Below are 19,070 nucleotides of genomic sequence, written 5' to 3'. Positions count from 1 at the left end.
ATTTTGGATTTATGTTCCCACGTCCAACTGTTTGTGTGTGTATAAGAAAGAAGATCTTGGCCAATTTCAAATTCATGTCTGATGAAGTAGATCGTTTCACCAGTATCAGTTTATAGAATTTACTCGGGTCTGCACTGTAGGCCATGGAAAGAATGGGTGCCTCTTTGGATAGACAGATAAAGTGTGCATAACATGAAGTGAGGCAGCACATGTTAGGTGAGATGTTTATCTAAATACTAAGTCATTATCTGTTTTGTTTACTTAATAATATTTAAAGGATGTGAGGTGTTAAGAGCTCCTTCCTCTTATTTTTGTCTTTCTGTATATGGAACTTCATGTTTTTAAAAAGTTTTATTGGTTGACGGGGTTGATTCCTAAGTGTTTTCTTTCATGTTTCAGCTTAATTATTTTCCAAGATTTTTAGTTTGTTCTCCTTTGAATATGAAGATATCACAACTAATTATGATCAGTAATTGGGCATTATTTCCCAATTGTAGTAATTAGATTTATATTAAATGATAGTGCTTCAGGAACAAGCATTTAAGGGTAGCTGGTGAAAATTAAAAGGATTACCTGTTCAAACCAAGCAGTGTAGATTTGCTCTCATATTTTTTAGTATATTTAAAAATTGCAAATTATTAAAATTTAAAATATAAAATTTGACTAATATTTCAGTATATTTCAGTTTTTTTGATAGTCAGCTTATTCAAGTGATTATAAAGTTCATACAATGATAAAAACGCTCATAGTGGGAATACGAATCATATTTTTCGATATTAGAACAAGGCAGTTATCATAAGGTCAATAATATGATTCTTCCTAATGTAGTAATGAATGCCAGTATGTGTGCCTTTGTCTTTTAAAAACCACATGTATTTCTGGTTTACATTGTTCTTACCCAGGATTAAAATACTGCAGTTAGGCAAAACTATTTTTGCCAATTGAAAAAAAAAAATAAAGTCCTATCCAAATGATTTCCTGGCTTTGATATAAAATAAAGAGACGTGATTTTATTATATTAAAGCCAAATATAAAATGAAGCAGTGTAGCACACAGTTGTTTAGAACTAGTATGTGTAGTAGTATTTGAATATTGGAAAATTGGTGCATGGTTGCATCTAAAAGATCAATATAGTTGGAAATGTTGGAATATTGTTGTTTGTTTAAATGCAGTTTACTAAGATTGAGTGAATTTGCACTAAATATTACTAGGCCTCTATTCTCAAACTCTTGACACATCCCTGGTTATCTTCCGTATCTTACCTATTTGAATGTCTTGTTTTCTTTAGAAGTTAATAGCCTTTTGTCATTTTCTGTAACTGTATAGAGTAGCCCAAATACCATAGATAAAACGGTACAATAAATGATAAAAGCATGACTTTTATAATAGCATGAATTATAAAAGTAGCATAAGTCTAATAGTGAATATAAAATTTAGAGCATTATAGATACTCTTAAATACTTTATAGTAATGCTAGATCAGTGTTATAATTTTAACTTTTCTAATTCTTCATGTTCTTTATTGTGATTTTGCTGTAAAAATTAGAGTTAGCTTTTGGCTTAGTTCAGGTATATAATGCTGACAAGTATGTCTAATGCATTTTGTTGACCTAATAATCTTTTCAAAAGTTGTTATGTAAGTTGTAACTATATTTTATTTGATTTGTCATTAGTAGTCAGTCTTGGATGTTTTTTAGTGGGAGCAAAACCCCATAGAGAGGGGGGTGGGGTATGCATGTGTGTATTTTAACAGCAGCAGAGTTCTGAAACAGGAAATCAGGCTTATCGTATTCATCCAGAGACCTAGGAAGAGGTAATTGTTTCTTATACTCGTTAAAACCAGTTGGTTGGGCAACTTAAATTTTTAGAGGTTCACAGATGTAGGCTTGAGCAGTTGTAGATATATTATTTCATAACAACTCTAAAGAAAAATTGTTTAAACTCATTGAGGGGACTAATAATCCCTTAGCTAATACACTAAAAAATTGTACTTTGGATTTTAGAGTATTGCTTGCATTATCAGTGACTTGATGAGATACTTTTCCATGGTTCTGATTTGCTTAAATTTAAATAAAGTTCAGAGTGCCTGCCTTGATCCTTTAAAAAGTATTTTTTAAAAACTGTGTGTAATCTTTTTTTTCTTTATTTTTTATTTTTTTTTAGAATATAACACTATTTTTTTAACATACGCAATTATTTTCCATCATTTACAATACAGTAGTTACAATGACATTCCAAATGGATAAGCAGAGTAAAAAATCAGAACCCCAACTTCTATTTCATGTAATTAGACTTATACAGAAATTAGAAGGTTAAGTAACAACTAGTTAATCACCTAATTTCACAGCTATCTGAAGTGGCTATCATTATATAGCAGCTTATCTATGATACATTCAAGATAAATGATACAATTTATTACTTGCCCACAAGCTAAAACACAGCCTGCTTAATACCTATCCTTAAATTCCACCTCTATACTACAATATGCTTGAGGCCCATGCAAAAAATTAGCTACCTTTTATATTAAGTCTTTGGTGTTGTAAAAGCAACTTTATTTAAACATAACCACCCCCACCACCAAAAAAAGAAGAGGAAAGAAAAAAAAAGTAATGAAAATAATAAGGGGAAAACTGTGTGTAATCTTAACCTTAAACAGTAGGAAAAAAGTTAATTCCGTGTCAAGTGCATGTCATGGGAAATTATCTTTCCCTCTTTGTTAATGTACATATGCTCATAGTTACATACTTATGTATTTGTTCACAGAAGTAATTTTTATCTCTCATTGGGTATTTGCTATTTTTAAAGAGAGATATATATTATATATATGTACATCTATGTAATATTTCATCAGGATGAATACCACATTTTGCTTGCCATACTATGTTAGGGTTATTTCCATTTTTTTCCTTTATTAACAGCACTGTTGTGAATAGTGTGAAAAGTATAGTTTACTTTTTTGTTTGTTTTCTTAGAGTATATTAGAGTCGGGTGTTTGCAATAAAAGGGAAGACAGTTTCATAGTTCTTTGTTACAGATTGTAGATTTCTTGTCAGATGAACCAATGTATAGTATTGCTACTAAGTAGAAGAATCACTAGCATTCTTGCTGTTACCTTTGAAGAATGTTATGTTTTTATTTGGAAAGTAAGATTCAGGGGCACCTGACTGGCTCAGTCAGAAGAGCATGCAACTCTTCATCTCAGGGTTGTGAGTTCAAACCCCATGTTGGGTGTGGAACCTACTTAGAAAAAGATTTTAAAAAAATTTAGTGGGATCTATACTTCATTTCAAAGCAAAAATATGTGTAAACTTTTCAGTCAAGACAAGTTGGTATAATAACATGAGAGAAAGTTGTGAGGTTCTATTGTTTGGAGGAGTAGAAAACTCTAGGAGAGTTCATAAATTACTTTGCAGTCAGTTTTCTTTTCTGGTTTGGTACTGTGGGCAGTTAAATTAGAAGTGTTAAAAGGAACCTAAAATGGATGCTAAAGTGAATTTAAGTGAATATATTGGAATTCTTTCTTTTATAATTTGTTTATAAAAACACCATATTGAGTTGCCTTGTGATGAGACATTAAAACTAAAATTAAATAACAGGACATTTCTGACCCATGCAACCTCAAATAATAATAACTTCTTAGTACAAGTGTAGAGCCCTTTTCAGTTTATAGGTTTCAGTCTCTTATTGGATACTTGAAACAACCAGTGAAGAAGTTACAGCAGATACTAACCATTATTTTGTAGAAAAAAGGAACAAAAAATATTTGAGGCCCAGAGATTTAGTAACTTACCTCAAGTCATAGGCTTTTAAATTGCGGAGCTGAGGATGGAACTCTGGTCTTCTATATTAAAAAGATAGTATGCATGAAGTGCTTAGTACAGGGCCTGGCACCCAGGAAATGTGTCAGTGTTCCTGAGCCCTCTGTTGTTCCAACCATTACTTTTTTGTTCTTAAAATATCCGTTATTGGGAGCATTCTTTCTTTTATATTTCTATAGTTCAGGCTTTGTGGTACTTTAGAAAATAAGATTTTTGGTTGTATTAGTTCGATCTGTACCAAACTATATAAAACTGTATATCAGAAATGATTATATGCTTTGTATTTTGGGACAAATTGTTCTCAAATAATGAATAATTAGCACTTTATCAACTGGAAAAGTCAAGGAACTCCTCTATTTCTGCTTTCCTACCCATATGAGTCTTCAATTTAGAAACCGGATACAAACATTTTATGCATTTAATATGGAAAAATAAATAGTAAGAAATATAAAAATTTTCATTAAATGAAAAAAATCCTGTAAGGTCTATGAGAGTGGCTATTTATCAAAGCATAATTTGATGAGTAAAACTGATCATACAGATATAACTGATATACATAGAAGCTATTTGTTAAATTTAAACTTGTTAAAATTTGTTGGGAAAAAATGTAGACCTGATGTAGCTTATGAATTCAGTGGCTGAATTTTTTTTCCTCTCACCTGATCCTTAAGCATCTGTTAGTTGAAAGCATTGACAGACAGCAGGGAAAAATTTTCATGAATGCCTGGAAAAGAAAATTAAATGGTGAAGTCCTGCTATTTGCTAATTTGCTTTCGATTCCTCTTTTTAGTCTGACTCTCTTTATTCCTTCGCCCCTGTCGCCAGCTTAGTTCAGTGCTCCTCTTGTGAGCCAGGCAACTTCAGATTTGCTTTCCATGCTTCTTGATCACCACCTCTGTGAATCTGTATGTCACTTTCTGTTTGCCAGTCATGTTGCATGTATGTTATAGCTTTATTATGTTAACTTTCAGCTAATTAGAATTTTAAAGTAGCTTATATGTGATCTGTTGAAATATCTTTCCCTAAAATACTTATGGCAGGAAAAAACGTGTTGTTGATTTGAATACTAGTACTGTATACTAGTATTTTAGTTTATAAGTTCTTTAGGGATAAGTAGATTTATATATTATGTTGAGTGCTACAAAGAAACTTCAGAACCGATTTATTTTCAAAGATTGTACTTTAAGATTCAGATTACCTTCAGGAACACATTCAGAAAATAAGGTTTAAGGAGCTATTTTTGGTTATTCTTGTTAAGTTTGTAATATAATCCTCATTAATTTAGGTTCAAGTAAAATTTTGAGAAGGTAGGTATGAAATATCAGCTCACAATTTGTTTTCTATAAGGTGTTTTGTTAATTAGATGTAGCTTAGAATATACTTTTATGTTTTAAGTCATGATCGGATGCTTGGAACAACCAGTAAAAAATTTATTTAGCTCATATAGTAGCCATGTTATATTATAGCATGTCAGTTATTGGTGAAATTGACTTCTGTAGACAGGCTTTGGGACTTAATTACCATTTGTTATTTTTTTTCTTTCATTCAGTATTCTGTGGCATGAGATGGGATTGTTGTAGCACTTGAATCAAGACTGTCCAAATATGATCTACATAATTATCAAAACTTGACAATGAGACTTAAGATCTTATACTTTATTTTATGTAAATTATACCTTAATTAAAACAAATTGAACACATTTGCTCAAAGGGTGGGCCAAAGAAGACTGTCTACTGTATGTCGTGTATCTCATCCAAAGATTTCCTGTGGCATTGGTGGATCTCCAGCTGAAGCAAGAGCCATGCATGCATGTGTACATTTCTTCTACCTCCCTGCTTGCTGCAGGGAGTTAACCAGTAATGGGGAAAGAAGGCTTTTGGGGGGGATTTGGGAATATTTTACATTTGTTCTTATTTATTTATTTATTTATGTATGTATGTATGTATTTATTTATTAGAGAGAGAGAGAGAGAGAGAGAGGGAGAGAGAGAAGCAGTGGGGGAGGATCTGAAGCAGGGTTTGAGCTGTCAGCACAGAGCCTGATGTGGGGCTTGAACTCAAGAACTGTGAGACCTGAGCCAAAGTCAGGTGCTTAACCAACTGAGCCACCCAGGTGCTTAGATACTGTCAAGTGATGTTGTCAAGATTTCAAGGAGTTAAGGTTTCTGTTAGGCTTTGATGCTCTTTAGAAGGATTAGGCTATTCAATAAGTCAGTGTCGTTGGGAGAAAAAACCCAAATAGTCACGGTAAGCTCCCTATGGTCTAGGTCTGTACCATTTGTTCAATTGTTAGACATCTGTCACTATGTTCTGGTCATTTTTTAGTATATTCATGCATTTAATCCTTAGAACAACCCTATATGATGAGTACTTTCATCAGTCCCATTTTATGTAGGAAGCTGGGGATATGCAACTGGCAAAGGATGTACCTGAAGCTAGAGTTCAAGTCCAGGCAGTTTGGTTCTATAGCATATGTTCTTAGTCATGGCGCCACACTACTACATGGCAAAAATATTTGGCTTTCTTTAGTGACCTAGTTAGTATAATTCTTTGTGCTCAGCATTTATAAGGCATTAGATCGAAATTCCATGTTAAACCCTCTACTTGTTATTTAAAAGTACATCCAGTAAGTGTAGGTTAAGGCTGTTCTGTATTAGAAATCATTATTTTTTTTCTCACTTATATTTATTTGGTTTAATTTGTCTAAAAAAGTATGTCAAATTTAAACATACTGGTAAGGAAAAAAGTCATATTAGAGGTTTATTGGCCTAAGTTTTGGCATAAGAAATATTTGCTTCAAAATTCAGCACTCACTATTGCTGACATTCAGTTTTGGAAATGCCAGTAATTTTTGTATTATCTTTTAAAAATTTTAATATTTGATTAATAAAATTCACTTCCATTTGTTCCTGCCTCATTTGTAAAGTTTATATTATTGATTTGGAAATATAAAAAATAAAATCTGAAATCTCCTTTTGTGAGGCAGCATGGTATAAAAACCCTGGGCTCTGGGTTATGCACTTAACAGGTTTGAATCATAACTTATTACTTATTGGCTGTGGAACCTTGCACAAATTACCCTGTCTTTTTGACTCTCAATTTTATCATTCATGAATTGGAAACATTTCTCTGTAGGATTTTTAGGATTAAATGGGAATGTATTTCCCATACCATGGCACATGTTCTCTGCATTTAACTTATGGGGTAAAGTGTGAAAAAGGAAGGTGAGAATTTGAGGAAAATGCAAGCTTAACAAGACTGAATTCCTTGATTCTGTGTAAAGAAGGGATTGGATTGCTGCTCTGCAAGAGACCCCGATGTTGATTCTGGCCTCTGACTCCTTATCTGTCTGGTTAAATTGAACTCCCTGCCACGGCATCCTTAGCGCTAGACCTAATCTTCTGTCCTGCTGCTTTCTCTGTAGAGCTTTGTTTGTGAGCTCATGGGCCTGTTTGCTGTTCCAGATATTTTCTGTATTTCCATAACCCTGTCCTATTCTCTGCTTGCAGTGTTACCTTCACTCCTGTTTGTTTTTCTGTCTGCTGATGCCTGACTGACTTCTTAAAGAATATCTAGTGTATCGCCTTACTTGTGAAGCTTTATCTGTGCCCTTACAGAATATATCCCTCTCTTTCTCCCAAAATATCTTGATCTTACATTCAATAGAGTTGTAGGCACAGTTGCACATCTGGTTGTCTGTCTTCCTTGATAGAACAGAAACTCTTTCGGTGCAGTAGGCTTTGCTTACTTAGCATTACGTTCTCAGTGCTCCTTCCTCAGAATGTGCAATGTGTGTAAGTGATTGAAAGAGGGGGACAATTGAGTTTACTTTAATGAGTATGTAACAACCCCATTTTTGTATTGTAATAGACAAATAGGTTTTTAAGCTAAGTTAATCAAAACCTAATTTTATTACTTAGTATTAATAGTGTAAGGATAAATTTGAGTTTAGTCCTGGTGAAAATAACTACATTTCAAGGGACTTTGTAATTACTGTGGTTAAGTCTTTCTAGCGTTTTCACTGAAATTAAGAATTCAGTTAGGAAGTTTGTTAGTAGCAGTAATTATTATTTCTTTGAATAAAAAACATTTCTCTGTCGTATTGCTTAGAAAAACTTCAGTAATTTCAATTTATATTTTTGTCTGATATATATTTATAATTTTTTAGGTAGGATTTCTGGAAAGTGGCAGCTGATACTGCTTTGGGTCCTTACTGCTCCCTCATTTTTTTTTGAGTGTTATTTCTCATTTTCTATATGTTGGTGCTGTTGAGACAGTTACAAAGTAAAGATTGTTTACTTTCAGGAATTATACTGCTCTAGGCTTCATTTGAGCCTCCATTCTCTTCTTTTTCTCATGAATGGGCATAACACCATAAAACATTTCAGTGATTGAACGTGGCCTTTTTTTCCTACGTTTATTTATTTTGAGAGAGAGAGCGAGGCAGTGAGAGTGCATGAGTGGGGGAGAAGCTGAGAGAGAGGGAAAGAGAATCCCAAACAGGCTCTGTGCTGCCAGTCAGAGCCTGACGTTGGGATACATCCAGTTAACCATGAGGTCATAACCTGAGCCAAAATCAAGAGTTGGATGCTTAACCGACTAGGCCACCCACGCTCCCCAAAACGTAGCTCTTTGAATTGAGCTATGTTTTTAGGTGGGATTACTTTCTTATGTGAGACTAACAGATGACAGTTAATATTTGTAATGTTAAAAATGATAATCTAGTAATAGAGAACCCTTTGAGGTTGAGGTGAGTTTATTAATACTTAAAGTGACAAAAATTGCCACACAGTAAATGCTATTTATGTGTTAAGATACTTTTTTCATTACATATATGTATGTGTGTATGTGCATATATTTGTGCATATACATGTATGTTTTTTGGCAGAAACTCAGCATTTTTTAAAAAACAACATACAGAGCTGAAACTAAGTCATGCAGGAAAAGACAGTATTTTGTTATGATGCAGGTGCACTATAGAAATACATAAAATAGAACACGTAAAACAAAAATGAGAGATATATATTTCTGCCACCTAGAGAGGACTACATTTAGTACCTTAATTTGTAAATCTTTTTGTCTACATATGTCTATATGGATATAAATACATTATTATGCCAACATGGCATAGCGTTGTATATTCTCTTTTGAAACCTTTATTTCAGTGAGTAATAATAATAATGTCTGCTTTTCTATTTCTGCAAATTTTCATCTTATCTACTGCCCAGATCATATTCACATTTCTCTTGTTACTGCAGAGATATTCTTTACGGCTGGTTTGTTTAGAGCAATATCCAGAACAGCATTGTACGTGTGAACTTGGCTCTTAGAACCAAACCCTTAAGTCTTTTTAGCTACCCATCCCTCCCCTCCTCACCTTTTAAAAAGGCATTTGAGGGGCACCTGGGTGACTCAGTTAAGTGTCTGATTTGAGCTCAAGTCTTGATCTCACATTTGTGGGTTTGAGCCCCACATTGGGCTCTGTGCTGACAGCTCAGAGCCTGGAGCCTGCTTCGGATTCTGTCTCTTTCTCTCTTTGCCCCTTCCCCACTCATGTTCTGTCTCTGTCTCTCAAAAATAAATAAACATTCAAAATAAATAAATAAAAAGGCATTTGAGCAGAGATTGGGTCATGTGGTATAGACCTTTTGAATTTATCCAGTTTATTCTCTCCTAATGTCAGCTTGTTTTTCTTTCTCTTGTAAATGAATAGTTTAATACCTAAATACTTGGTGGATTCACAGATTGAATATAGCTTGGCTACCATAGATGATGCTATGTCCTTCATACTGTATCACATCAAAAGTTCTAGGATCTCCACTTAATTAATGATACTGAGAGTGACCACTGAAATTAGGTGGTGGCAGTCTTTTCTGCCCATTGTTCAGTTATATTTGTTTCCTTACACTAGAAAGTATTTTGTGTGGTATTACTTTGACTGCAAGAAAGTTCAGTTCTTTTTTATTATTAAAATTTAGAAAACTTTTTTTTTATTTTTGAGAGATGAGTGGGGGAGGGGCAGAGAGAGGAAGACACAGAATCGGAAGCAGGCTTCACACTCTGAGCTGTTAGCACAGAGCCTGATATGGGTGGGGCTCGAGCTCATGACCTGCCAGATCATGACCTGAGCTGAAGTCTGACACTTCACTGACTGAGTCACCCAGAGGCCCCAGAGAGTTCAGTTCATCAGCCACTCACGTATTGCCTTAGAACCAGTTGTTGATCCTTGCCTAATCAATAATTTTATTAGGGTTTGCAAAATATGATTTTTAAAGTTCTCTTGTGTTTTTCTATAAAGTTATTTCTTTATCATATGAAAAGGGGCTATTTGGTTGCCCTGAAATATAGTACCTACAGGAAAAGTAGCATAAATACTTAATCTCCCCCCATTAGCTATTTTCAAAGTAAAGAAAAAACTATTCTTTAAAAAAAAATTTTTTTATGTTTGTTTTTAAGAGCTCATATTTTATTTTATATTTTAAGACATAGTGTGAGCGGGGGAGGGTCAGAGAGAGAGGGAGACACAGAATCCGAAGCAGGCTCCAGGCTATGAGCTGTCAGCACAGAGCCAGATGGGGGGCTCGAACCCACAAACTGTGAGGTCATGACCTGAGCTGAAGTTGGCCGCTTAACTGACTGAGCCATCCAGGTGCCCCAAGAAAAAACTATTCTAATAGCCATTTCAAATAAATGAAAAAGATTTTGTTCTCTTTTTCTTTTGAACATCTTTATAGCCTCAAAGTTTTAATTTTATTTAGGGTATTTTAATTTACTAGCATTTGAAATTTTTTATTTTTCTCAGATTGTTACAGTTTTAGTTATTGGACTGTCCTTCATTTCAGATCATTAGTCTCTGTACGCCTTTCATATTCTCTGGCACAGAAAGAAATCGTGGGCTCACCTTGTACTTCTTGCCTCATACCTGGCATCAGCTGTTGTTCCAAGGAGTTTAGTACCTTTTAACGTATTATGATATTATAGATGAAGTCTGGGTTTTAGAATTGCTTATTTCTTCTAAGGTAACATGCTCTTAGGACATTTCAGTGAAAAGACCTAGAGAACATAGATTTTAACAAATGTGAGTTAATATTTAATGTTTTTACTTTGATTTTTGGTTATTAAAAATTTTTTTTAATGTTTATTTTTGAGAGAGAAAGAGAGAGTGTGTGTGTGTGTGTGTGTGTGTGTACACGTGGAGGAGCAGCAGAGAGAGAGCAATGGAAACAAGGCTCTCAAACCCAGGAACCATGAAATCATGACCTTAGCCGAAATCCAGTTAAGCCCATGCTAACTGACTGAGCCACCCAGGCACCCCATTGATACCTTGATTTAATAATGGTATCTCTTTCATGCCTATAATCATGAATCTTAAGATCATTAGCATAATTTCATTTTTTCCCTACAATATAAAGAAAAAAGCTTGAGGATATCCATACTGATGTTAATAAAAATGAACTGTCAGAAGAAGTCAGAAAATTTCTTTGTAGTTTTTTTTTTGTTCTTGTAGTGTGCTAACTCTTAAGAAGTACAGTAAAATTGCAGTGTCCAAATAAAATCCTTTCTCCTGGTTATCAATTTGATATTTAGTCACGTTTGTTGTTGCTGTTTTTAGTGTATGCTTCTCCCCTTCCTGTGCCTCTTCCCTTCTCTATGAAACAAACGTTTGTATTAGTTTCTCAGTTATTGTGCGTGTGTGTGTGTGTGTGTGTGTTGTGTGCACATGTGCATTGGAAAGTTCAGATTCGAGCAAATATGTGTACCTGTTATTTCATCCAAAAAGCATTTTTTCATATAAAAGGTAGTATAATGTATATGTTGTGCTTTTGTATTTCTTAAAATATTTTTTAGGTCAAATCAATGGTAAAACTATGGATAAAACCTTTTCAAAAATTATATTAAAATAAAAGCTTTTAGTAATTTGATAATTATTTTTGGATTGAAAATAATGCTCAGATCAATTCAATGTGAATGCAGCAGAAAGTAAAGAAAAAAAGATCTAGAAAAGGACACTGGATTTGGTGGATTTTGAATTGTGTTTGAAAAATGAATGGTTCCGGAAGTAGGTGGGTAGGACACTTAGGAACGGTGTTGAGGAGCAGCTTGAGGCAGATTAGCCTGGCTGTCTTGGAAGGTCCATGTCAAAAAATCATGAGATTAAAGAGAGGGATAGTGGAGCTCAAGAAGAAATGAGTGCTGGTATGATCCAGAATACATACAAATGTAGATTATTTTATGGTTTTTTTTTTCAATGCTTCTGGAGTGCAGAAGTTTGTGTTTATGCCAACTATAGTGTGTGACATAAGTGAATAGAATGGTGTACTAAATGTTGATTACCTTGATGAAAAACAAGCATAAGTTTCTACCTTAGTTCGGTATTACCAAGTTGCAAATAGCAAGGACTGGAAGAGATCACTGTGGTTGTTTCAGCCTAATCATGTGAAATAGGAAATTGAAACCTGAAAGTGTTAAGTCGCATGTCAAATTATATAACTGGATAGATGAACAGCCGGGTCTTAAATCTGGCATCCTAATTCTTAATTGTAGCTCCCTTTCTTTATGCTGTGGTGCCTTTTATAACCAGGAAAAAATTAGAAGTTGTGTATCTGTTTTTGTTTTTATTTTGATACTTGGTTTTTGTTCCAAGATCACTTGAGTTCTGTGATTTATAAAGTCTGAGGTTTTTGTTTTTCATTTACATATGCCTAACTACTGTAAATATGGAAATTAATTTTTTCCTTGAGGACATTTTTAATGTACTAGGTAGAGGGATTTGAAAATCATTTTGCCATATCATTATTTTGAGTATCTTTTTTAAATTAATGTATTTACCTGTGTTTTTTAATTATGCATGATGGTTTATAAATAAATACATTATAAATAAATACATTGACAGACTTTTGCTAGTATAGGTAATTTTTATAATCAGTTAATGCTTTAAGACATGTACATGTAGTTTATATTATTGCATATTTCAGATATTTCCTTAACTGAAGTACTCAGATATTTATCCAAACATTATTGCTATGGGGTTTCCTGCAGAAAGACTTGAAGGAGTATACAGGAACAATATTGATGATGTAGTAAGGTAAGAACTTTTAATTTTCTGTTTCAAGTATTGATGTATTCATGCTGTGTTTCCATTTAGAGAAGATTTCTAAGCCATAGAAAATGATATACTCGTGATACAAACTTTATTTTTACTATATTGGTGCTCTGCTTATTTGTTTAGTTAATGGACTTTAGTGGAATACAACTCCATTGATAAGAACTGACCTTTGACATGATCAGATATATGTGATGTAATTTCCAAGTTAATAACTAAGTTAATGCCTGATTCCATTACACTATGGTTTTTATCTTTTATTTCACAGTAGGGGATTAGGTTTAAAATCAAGAAGATTCATTCATTTAAATTTATTAATCGTAAGATAGAGATGAGTGATACCATGTAGTTTTTACATAGAACAGTTTATAATGGAGTGTAAGTGTACCAAGCATTTGAATAAGTATTTGGTAGAGGATCTGGACAGGAACTGGTGGGCAAACCAAAGTCTGACTTTGTATCTTTTATAAACTTGCATAATTTTCTAAGTGTAATTATTTAATTCAGAACACTATTTCTCAAGGGCCATTTAAATAATTTTAATATATTTATAACCTAAGAGTACAGGATATGTTTTATGAGAGAAGGAATTTGTGTCTGCTCTGTAGTCTCAATATCTTTTCTCATTCCAAAGCAAATATATATATGTATGAAAAATTAACTGTAAATGTCAGTTGAAACTTTAATGGTTTTTACAGTTTAAAATTTTGGATTATTACTTTTAAGCTCTTTTAGAACTCTGTTTCATGGAGACTGAATTTAAATATTTGCTGAGAATGAAATGTTATAGTGAGTGGGAGAGCACTTTGTAAAGCATTAGGTAGACAAGACCTAGAGTCCTTTTATAATAGTTGTTTAAGCACATGAGCTGACCTGTATCCTTACATGAGTGAGCCACAAGTTGGTTTTCTAAGTGGTTGGTTTTTCCCAATTTGCTTTGAACCAATGTATATTTAAATTTTGCCATATTGAATTGTGTCCAGTTGGACTTTTTAAGTGTTTCTATTCTGTGCAGAATTAGTTAATGTCAGTGTCCACACAAACTATAGAAAACCCCAAACCTACTTCTTTGTAGTTTCTATTACAATGATAGGTGCATGAGGTTGTTAGAAGTGCGGTTTAAGAACTTGAAAGTAGGGAAATAAGTTTGTTTTCTCCTAGTAAGGCAGGACAGAGTTGGAAGGATGCTGAGCATCACAGATCCATGAGAGCAACACTGGTACAGTTAAGCTGGTGACAGTCCACATGGACAAAAACTGTGGTGAGTGGTGGAGAAAAGAATGAGGAACGTAAATATTGAATCAGGAGAGAAGGAGGATCTGGAAAAGGAGTTGTGCAGTCACCAGACTTGTGTTCTCTCCGATGGTGCAGGAGTGTCCCTCGGGCTTTCTTATAACCTAGGCAAGATAGCCTCCCGGGTGACACTCTTACATTACTACTTTATCATTCTGTGTCCACCAAATACTGACTCAGTCATGAATCAGGTTAGTACTCAACCTGGAAGAAGGAATATGACTAGTCTGGATTGAGGACGGGTTTTCTGCTCCTCGTGGTAAATTAATCTGGGATGCTAGTGTTGTTTGGTTCTCTTTGTTGTCTTCTGACAGAATTAGTTTATTCTGACTTGTTAGTCAGGAAGCTGATCATTTTTTAGGTTAATGATGAAGTTCAGTTTCTGGATCTACACATTTCATTTTCAGACCTTAGATTGCAATAACTTCACCAGGAAAATACTTTGCTGAGAAACATTTTGATACATCATCTTTCTTCTGACTTCATGGCCCCTGCCTGAATTAATGCCACTGAATTAAGATTTCAAAATATGGGGCTCCTGGGTGAATCATTCAAAGTTAAGCATCCAATTTTGGCTCAGGTTATGATCTCGCAGTTCACTAGTTCGAGCCCTGCGTTGGGCTCTGTGCTGACAGCTCAGACAGAGCCTGGAGCCTGCTCTGGAGTCTGTGTCTCCCTTTCTCTCTCCCCCTCTCCTACTCACGCTCTCTCTGTCTGTCTGTATCTCTCCTCTGTCTCTCTCAAACATAAAATAAAAAATTTTTAAGTTTTTTAAAAAAAAGATTCCCAACTTTAATTCCAAATGTAATCAGTAACCAAGATTGAAGTTTATTCTGTCTGTTTTATGTATCTAGCTTATTTTGTCTAGTTCTTGGCTTTTTCAAATGTCATTCCTTAAAATAATTTTATGTACATGGATTGTTATTTAGCCAGTAGTTGCTTTAGCCGACTGATCTTGTCACCCCTATGTATGGTACTGGCAGTGGTAATAGCATGTAAATAATGAATTATCTGTGGAATATAATAGCTATGCTGTGCCTGGTTTGTCTTGGCCTCCCACATTTTTAGATTGGGGGATAAATGGCTAGTGAGGTTTTGTTGGCTTTCATTGCTTACTCCACTTCCCTTGTATGAGAGAAAGGATGAACAGGTGGCTGTAGTTTTTCCTGTGAAATAAAATAAAAATAAATAACTTCCAAGTAGTTTGTCTGTTAGGATTAACCTCTCCGAGGGAATGGCTGTCTCTAGTACCTAAATGATTGATTTTCTGGTTTGCTCCCCACGGTATTGGAGAGAGTACTAATGATCAGTAGTAAACCCTTTTTGGTTTAAAGATGATAATGTCTCCATGAAAAATGTGTCTTTATTTTCTTTTAAGTTTTCTCGCAACAAACATTTCCAGTTGGTTTTTCCTTTGCCCTCTCATTCCATGTATTTTCTATGATTTCGCCCCAAACAAGAAATACTGTGCCAGGTTCATACTTAGTTGGTGTTGAACATCTTTGCTCTGAGTAAAAGAAACTCATATTGCAAATGCCTTGATGCTTAAATTATGCAGTATTTAACTGTTTTGGGGTATGGGTTGTTACGGCAACGTGAAATTTTATACTTGAGGTACTCAAGTGACAGATATTTAACTTCTCCTTTAACTGCAAATGTTTTGTTTAATAAGCAATCAGAATTGACAGGGTAGGACAAGGACATCTCAAAAAGGGAAGTTGAAGGCTAACCTCTTCCCAGGTTCTTTTTTCTTCTTTTCCTCTTATTAACTACCTTTTCTCTCCCTCCTTTATTGCCACTAAAATCTTGCTCTGACCTGCTGGTAATTTGGCAGGTAATTGATTATTTCTTGATATGTGTGATAATCTTATCCCTTGGGCTAATATTAAAGTTACCCTGATTTATGTGTTATCTGGTATAAATCTAAGCAGTCTTTAACCAAGTAATGCATTATGTGTTTAACAGACATAGCTTAAGAACTGGTCTGTACTTAATAAATCAGACAAATGTAGCTTTAATAGAGTCGTGAACTGGCTTTCTTACTGCAGAACCTTTAATATACTACTATGCCTTGTAAATCTCTTCAAGTGAAACTTGAATATGCTGCTTTTCTTTTTTCCCCGTTTCTTTCTCTTCTCCCGTCCTTCCCCCTTCTCTCTTTCTTTTCTTTTGTAGTATATTAAATATCGTCTAAACAGTTTCCTTGGAGCATAATTTGGGAAGTGTTGAAAATGAAAAAAGATGCATATAACAATATTTCCCCTTAGTCTGAAATCAGTAGGAAGTAATTTGCTTCCTCTTTTATTGGAAAGATGTTTTAAGTGGGTGGATTCCCTTATTTATTGTAAGGAAATGCTTTGAGCTTAGCCTTCTGATATATAGTGATTTTTTTTTTTGAAAAGAATAAACGACTTCGTGTTGTCTTCTATCCTCTCAGCTTTTTAATCCATATGTATGTGTATATATATATATACATATATATATATATATATATATATGCAGCTGTGTTACAGATTCAGGTGCACCTTCCAGCTTTCCTCTTTTATACATTTCCTTCCTGAAGAAACTTCACATACTCTTTTAATTATATGTTGATCTCTCAGTCAGTCTTAATTATGTGTTGATATTCCATTAAAAAGAAAGTGTTTGTCATCCCAACATCATCATTATTGGTTTCAGTTAAAAAATTTAAAAAAGATTATATAGAGGAAAGCTTCAAAAGAATTTAGAGGAAAGAATATCAGTTCCATTGTCCCTTTTCAACGGCTTTTGACTTCTTCCTTGTATTGAGTTTCTCTTCCCTGCTTCCTTTTTTTCTTTATTGAGGTGGAAATTACATAACAAAATTAATCATTTTAAAGTGTACACTTCAGTGACATTTGGTGCTTTCACAATGTTATGTAACCACCACCTCTTTTAAGTTCCAAAACATTTTTATCACCCTAAAAGAAAATCCTCTTTACCCATTGGCTGCCTCCTCCTTCTTTTGTTAGTCTTATTTCCTTAAAATGGCAGTCTTGACTGTGTTTATAGTATCTGCCCAATTCAATTTTTGATATTTTAATAGTAGGTGACATTTAATGTACATTTATTTATATACATGTGTTGCTTTTGTACAAGTGGTTTACATGTGTCATCTTTTTTAAAAATTTTATTTATTTATTTTGAGAGAGAGGAGGGTAAGTGCAGAGAGAGAGAATCCCAAGCAGGTTCTGGATTATCAGCGCAGATCCCCATTCAGGGCTTGATCTCATGAACCATGAAATCATGACCTGAGCCGAAATCAAAAGTCAGATGCTTAACTGACTGAGTCACCCAGGTACCCCTACATGTGTCATCTTATTAAAAAACTATAGTTTTGGGGCACGTGGGTGGCTAAGTTGGTTAAGTGGCTGACTTCGGCTCAGGTCATAATCTCTCGGTTTGTGGGTTCGAGCCCTGCGTTGGGCTCTGTGCTGACAACTAGCTCAGAGCCTGGAGCCTGTTTCGGATTCTGTGTCTCCCTCTCTCGCTGACCCTCCCCTGCTTGTGCTGTCTCTCTCTGTCTCTCAAAAATAAATAAAAAACATAAATAACTATAGTTTTTAATAAGTCCCCATTTCATATATGGTTTTAAAGAAGTTCGCTTCCCCAAGTACCAGAGCTGGTTAAGTAGTGAGGCTGAGGGTTGAGTTCAGTCTGTCAGAGTCCAAAGCTGATTTCTTTAGTAGCCATATGATCCTGTATATCAGAGAACAAAATGTTTTATCATATACATATGTACACCAGAGGTTATATACCATGTATAGGTAAATACCAGAAAATTTATTTAGGATTTGAGTTTCCAGATTGAAAAAAGCTGTATAGTGCCAAGTGTAATGAATGAAAACAGACCAATACCAGGCAATTATTATGAAATTTTAAAAAATGTTTATTTATTTTGAGAGACTATGTGCCTGGGAGGAGGGGCAGAGAGAAGGAAAGACAGAGAATCTCAAGAAAACTCCTTGCGGTAAGGGCAGAGCCTGACACAGGGCTTAATCTCATGACGGAAGCCAAAATCAAGTCAGATGCTCAACTAGCTGAGCCACGTAGGTGCTCCCAAAATTTCTTTAAGCACACCAGAAATAATGAGAATGTCTCAGAAGCTTTCAGGGTCATTTAGGAGGGTTTAGGAATATACATGACATCCAGCTTCTAGCATATAAAGAATTAATGATGGAAGATGGAGACACAGTGTGTCAAAGTCTGTGTTCAGCATAGAGTTCTCTATATCCAGCCAAACCGCCAGTCAAGTGCAAGAGGAGGAAAGAAGGACTTTCAAGAGCAACAACAAGAACTTGTATCTGTGTAACATTTCTTACAAAATTATTAGACAGTGTTGTCCTAACAAAATGAGAATAAGCCATGAGAGAAGAGAAAGGGGCTTTGGTAAATAGAGGCTCCAACTCGGAAGCAGGAGAGGAAAGTCCCCGGATGACAACTGAGCCTACAGCTGAAGAATGGCTAGTTCTGGCTGAGCAGTATGCCGGAGGGCACCAAAGAGGAGAATGAGGGGCAGGACTGGTAGATGGGTATTGAAATGTGGGAAAACGTGATAGATTCTTAGAAAAATAGGTGAATTAGGATAGGAAGCAAATGTTAACATCTGTTGATTAGCGTTTTAACCACAAACTGTCATATTGCCATTTAAGGTAGACATTAAGAGAAGTGAAATGTGGAGGTGCTGCTGGTTTTGTAAGCTTTGTCTACCACGGCAGAAGATATGTAGGCAGTTGATAATTCTGTAAGAAGCAGTGGTATGTTTGTTATATAGAAATGCTGAATTTAACACCAGGAAAAAGAATATGATAGTTGAGAATGGGTACTTTTGGATAAG

The 19,070-nt window shown here is 34.7% G+C and overlaps 1 protein-coding gene across 1 annotated transcript in view; it reads left to right on the top strand.

The window, feature by feature from the left end:
- The window catches only part of PTEN (phosphatase and tensin homolog), a 92,561-nt gene that overhangs the window by 12,258 nt on the left and 61,233 nt on the right, over positions 1–19,070 (top strand). Inside the window, exon 2 of the mRNA XM_029931700.1 lies at positions 12,817–12,901. Coding sequence (XP_029787560.1) covers positions 12,817–12,901 — 85 coding nt within the window. The remainder of the gene's footprint in view (positions 1–12,816; positions 12,902–19,070) is intronic.

Source organism: Suricata suricatta, chromosome 2, assembly GCF_006229205.1.
Source record: "Suricata suricatta isolate VVHF042 chromosome 2, meerkat_22Aug2017_6uvM2_HiC, whole genome shotgun sequence".
Classification (NCBI taxonomy): Eukaryota; Metazoa; Chordata; class Mammalia; order Carnivora; family Herpestidae; genus Suricata; species Suricata suricatta.
Note: the sequence above shows the minus strand (reverse complement) of the source record. Positions and strands in the feature narration are given on the sequence as shown.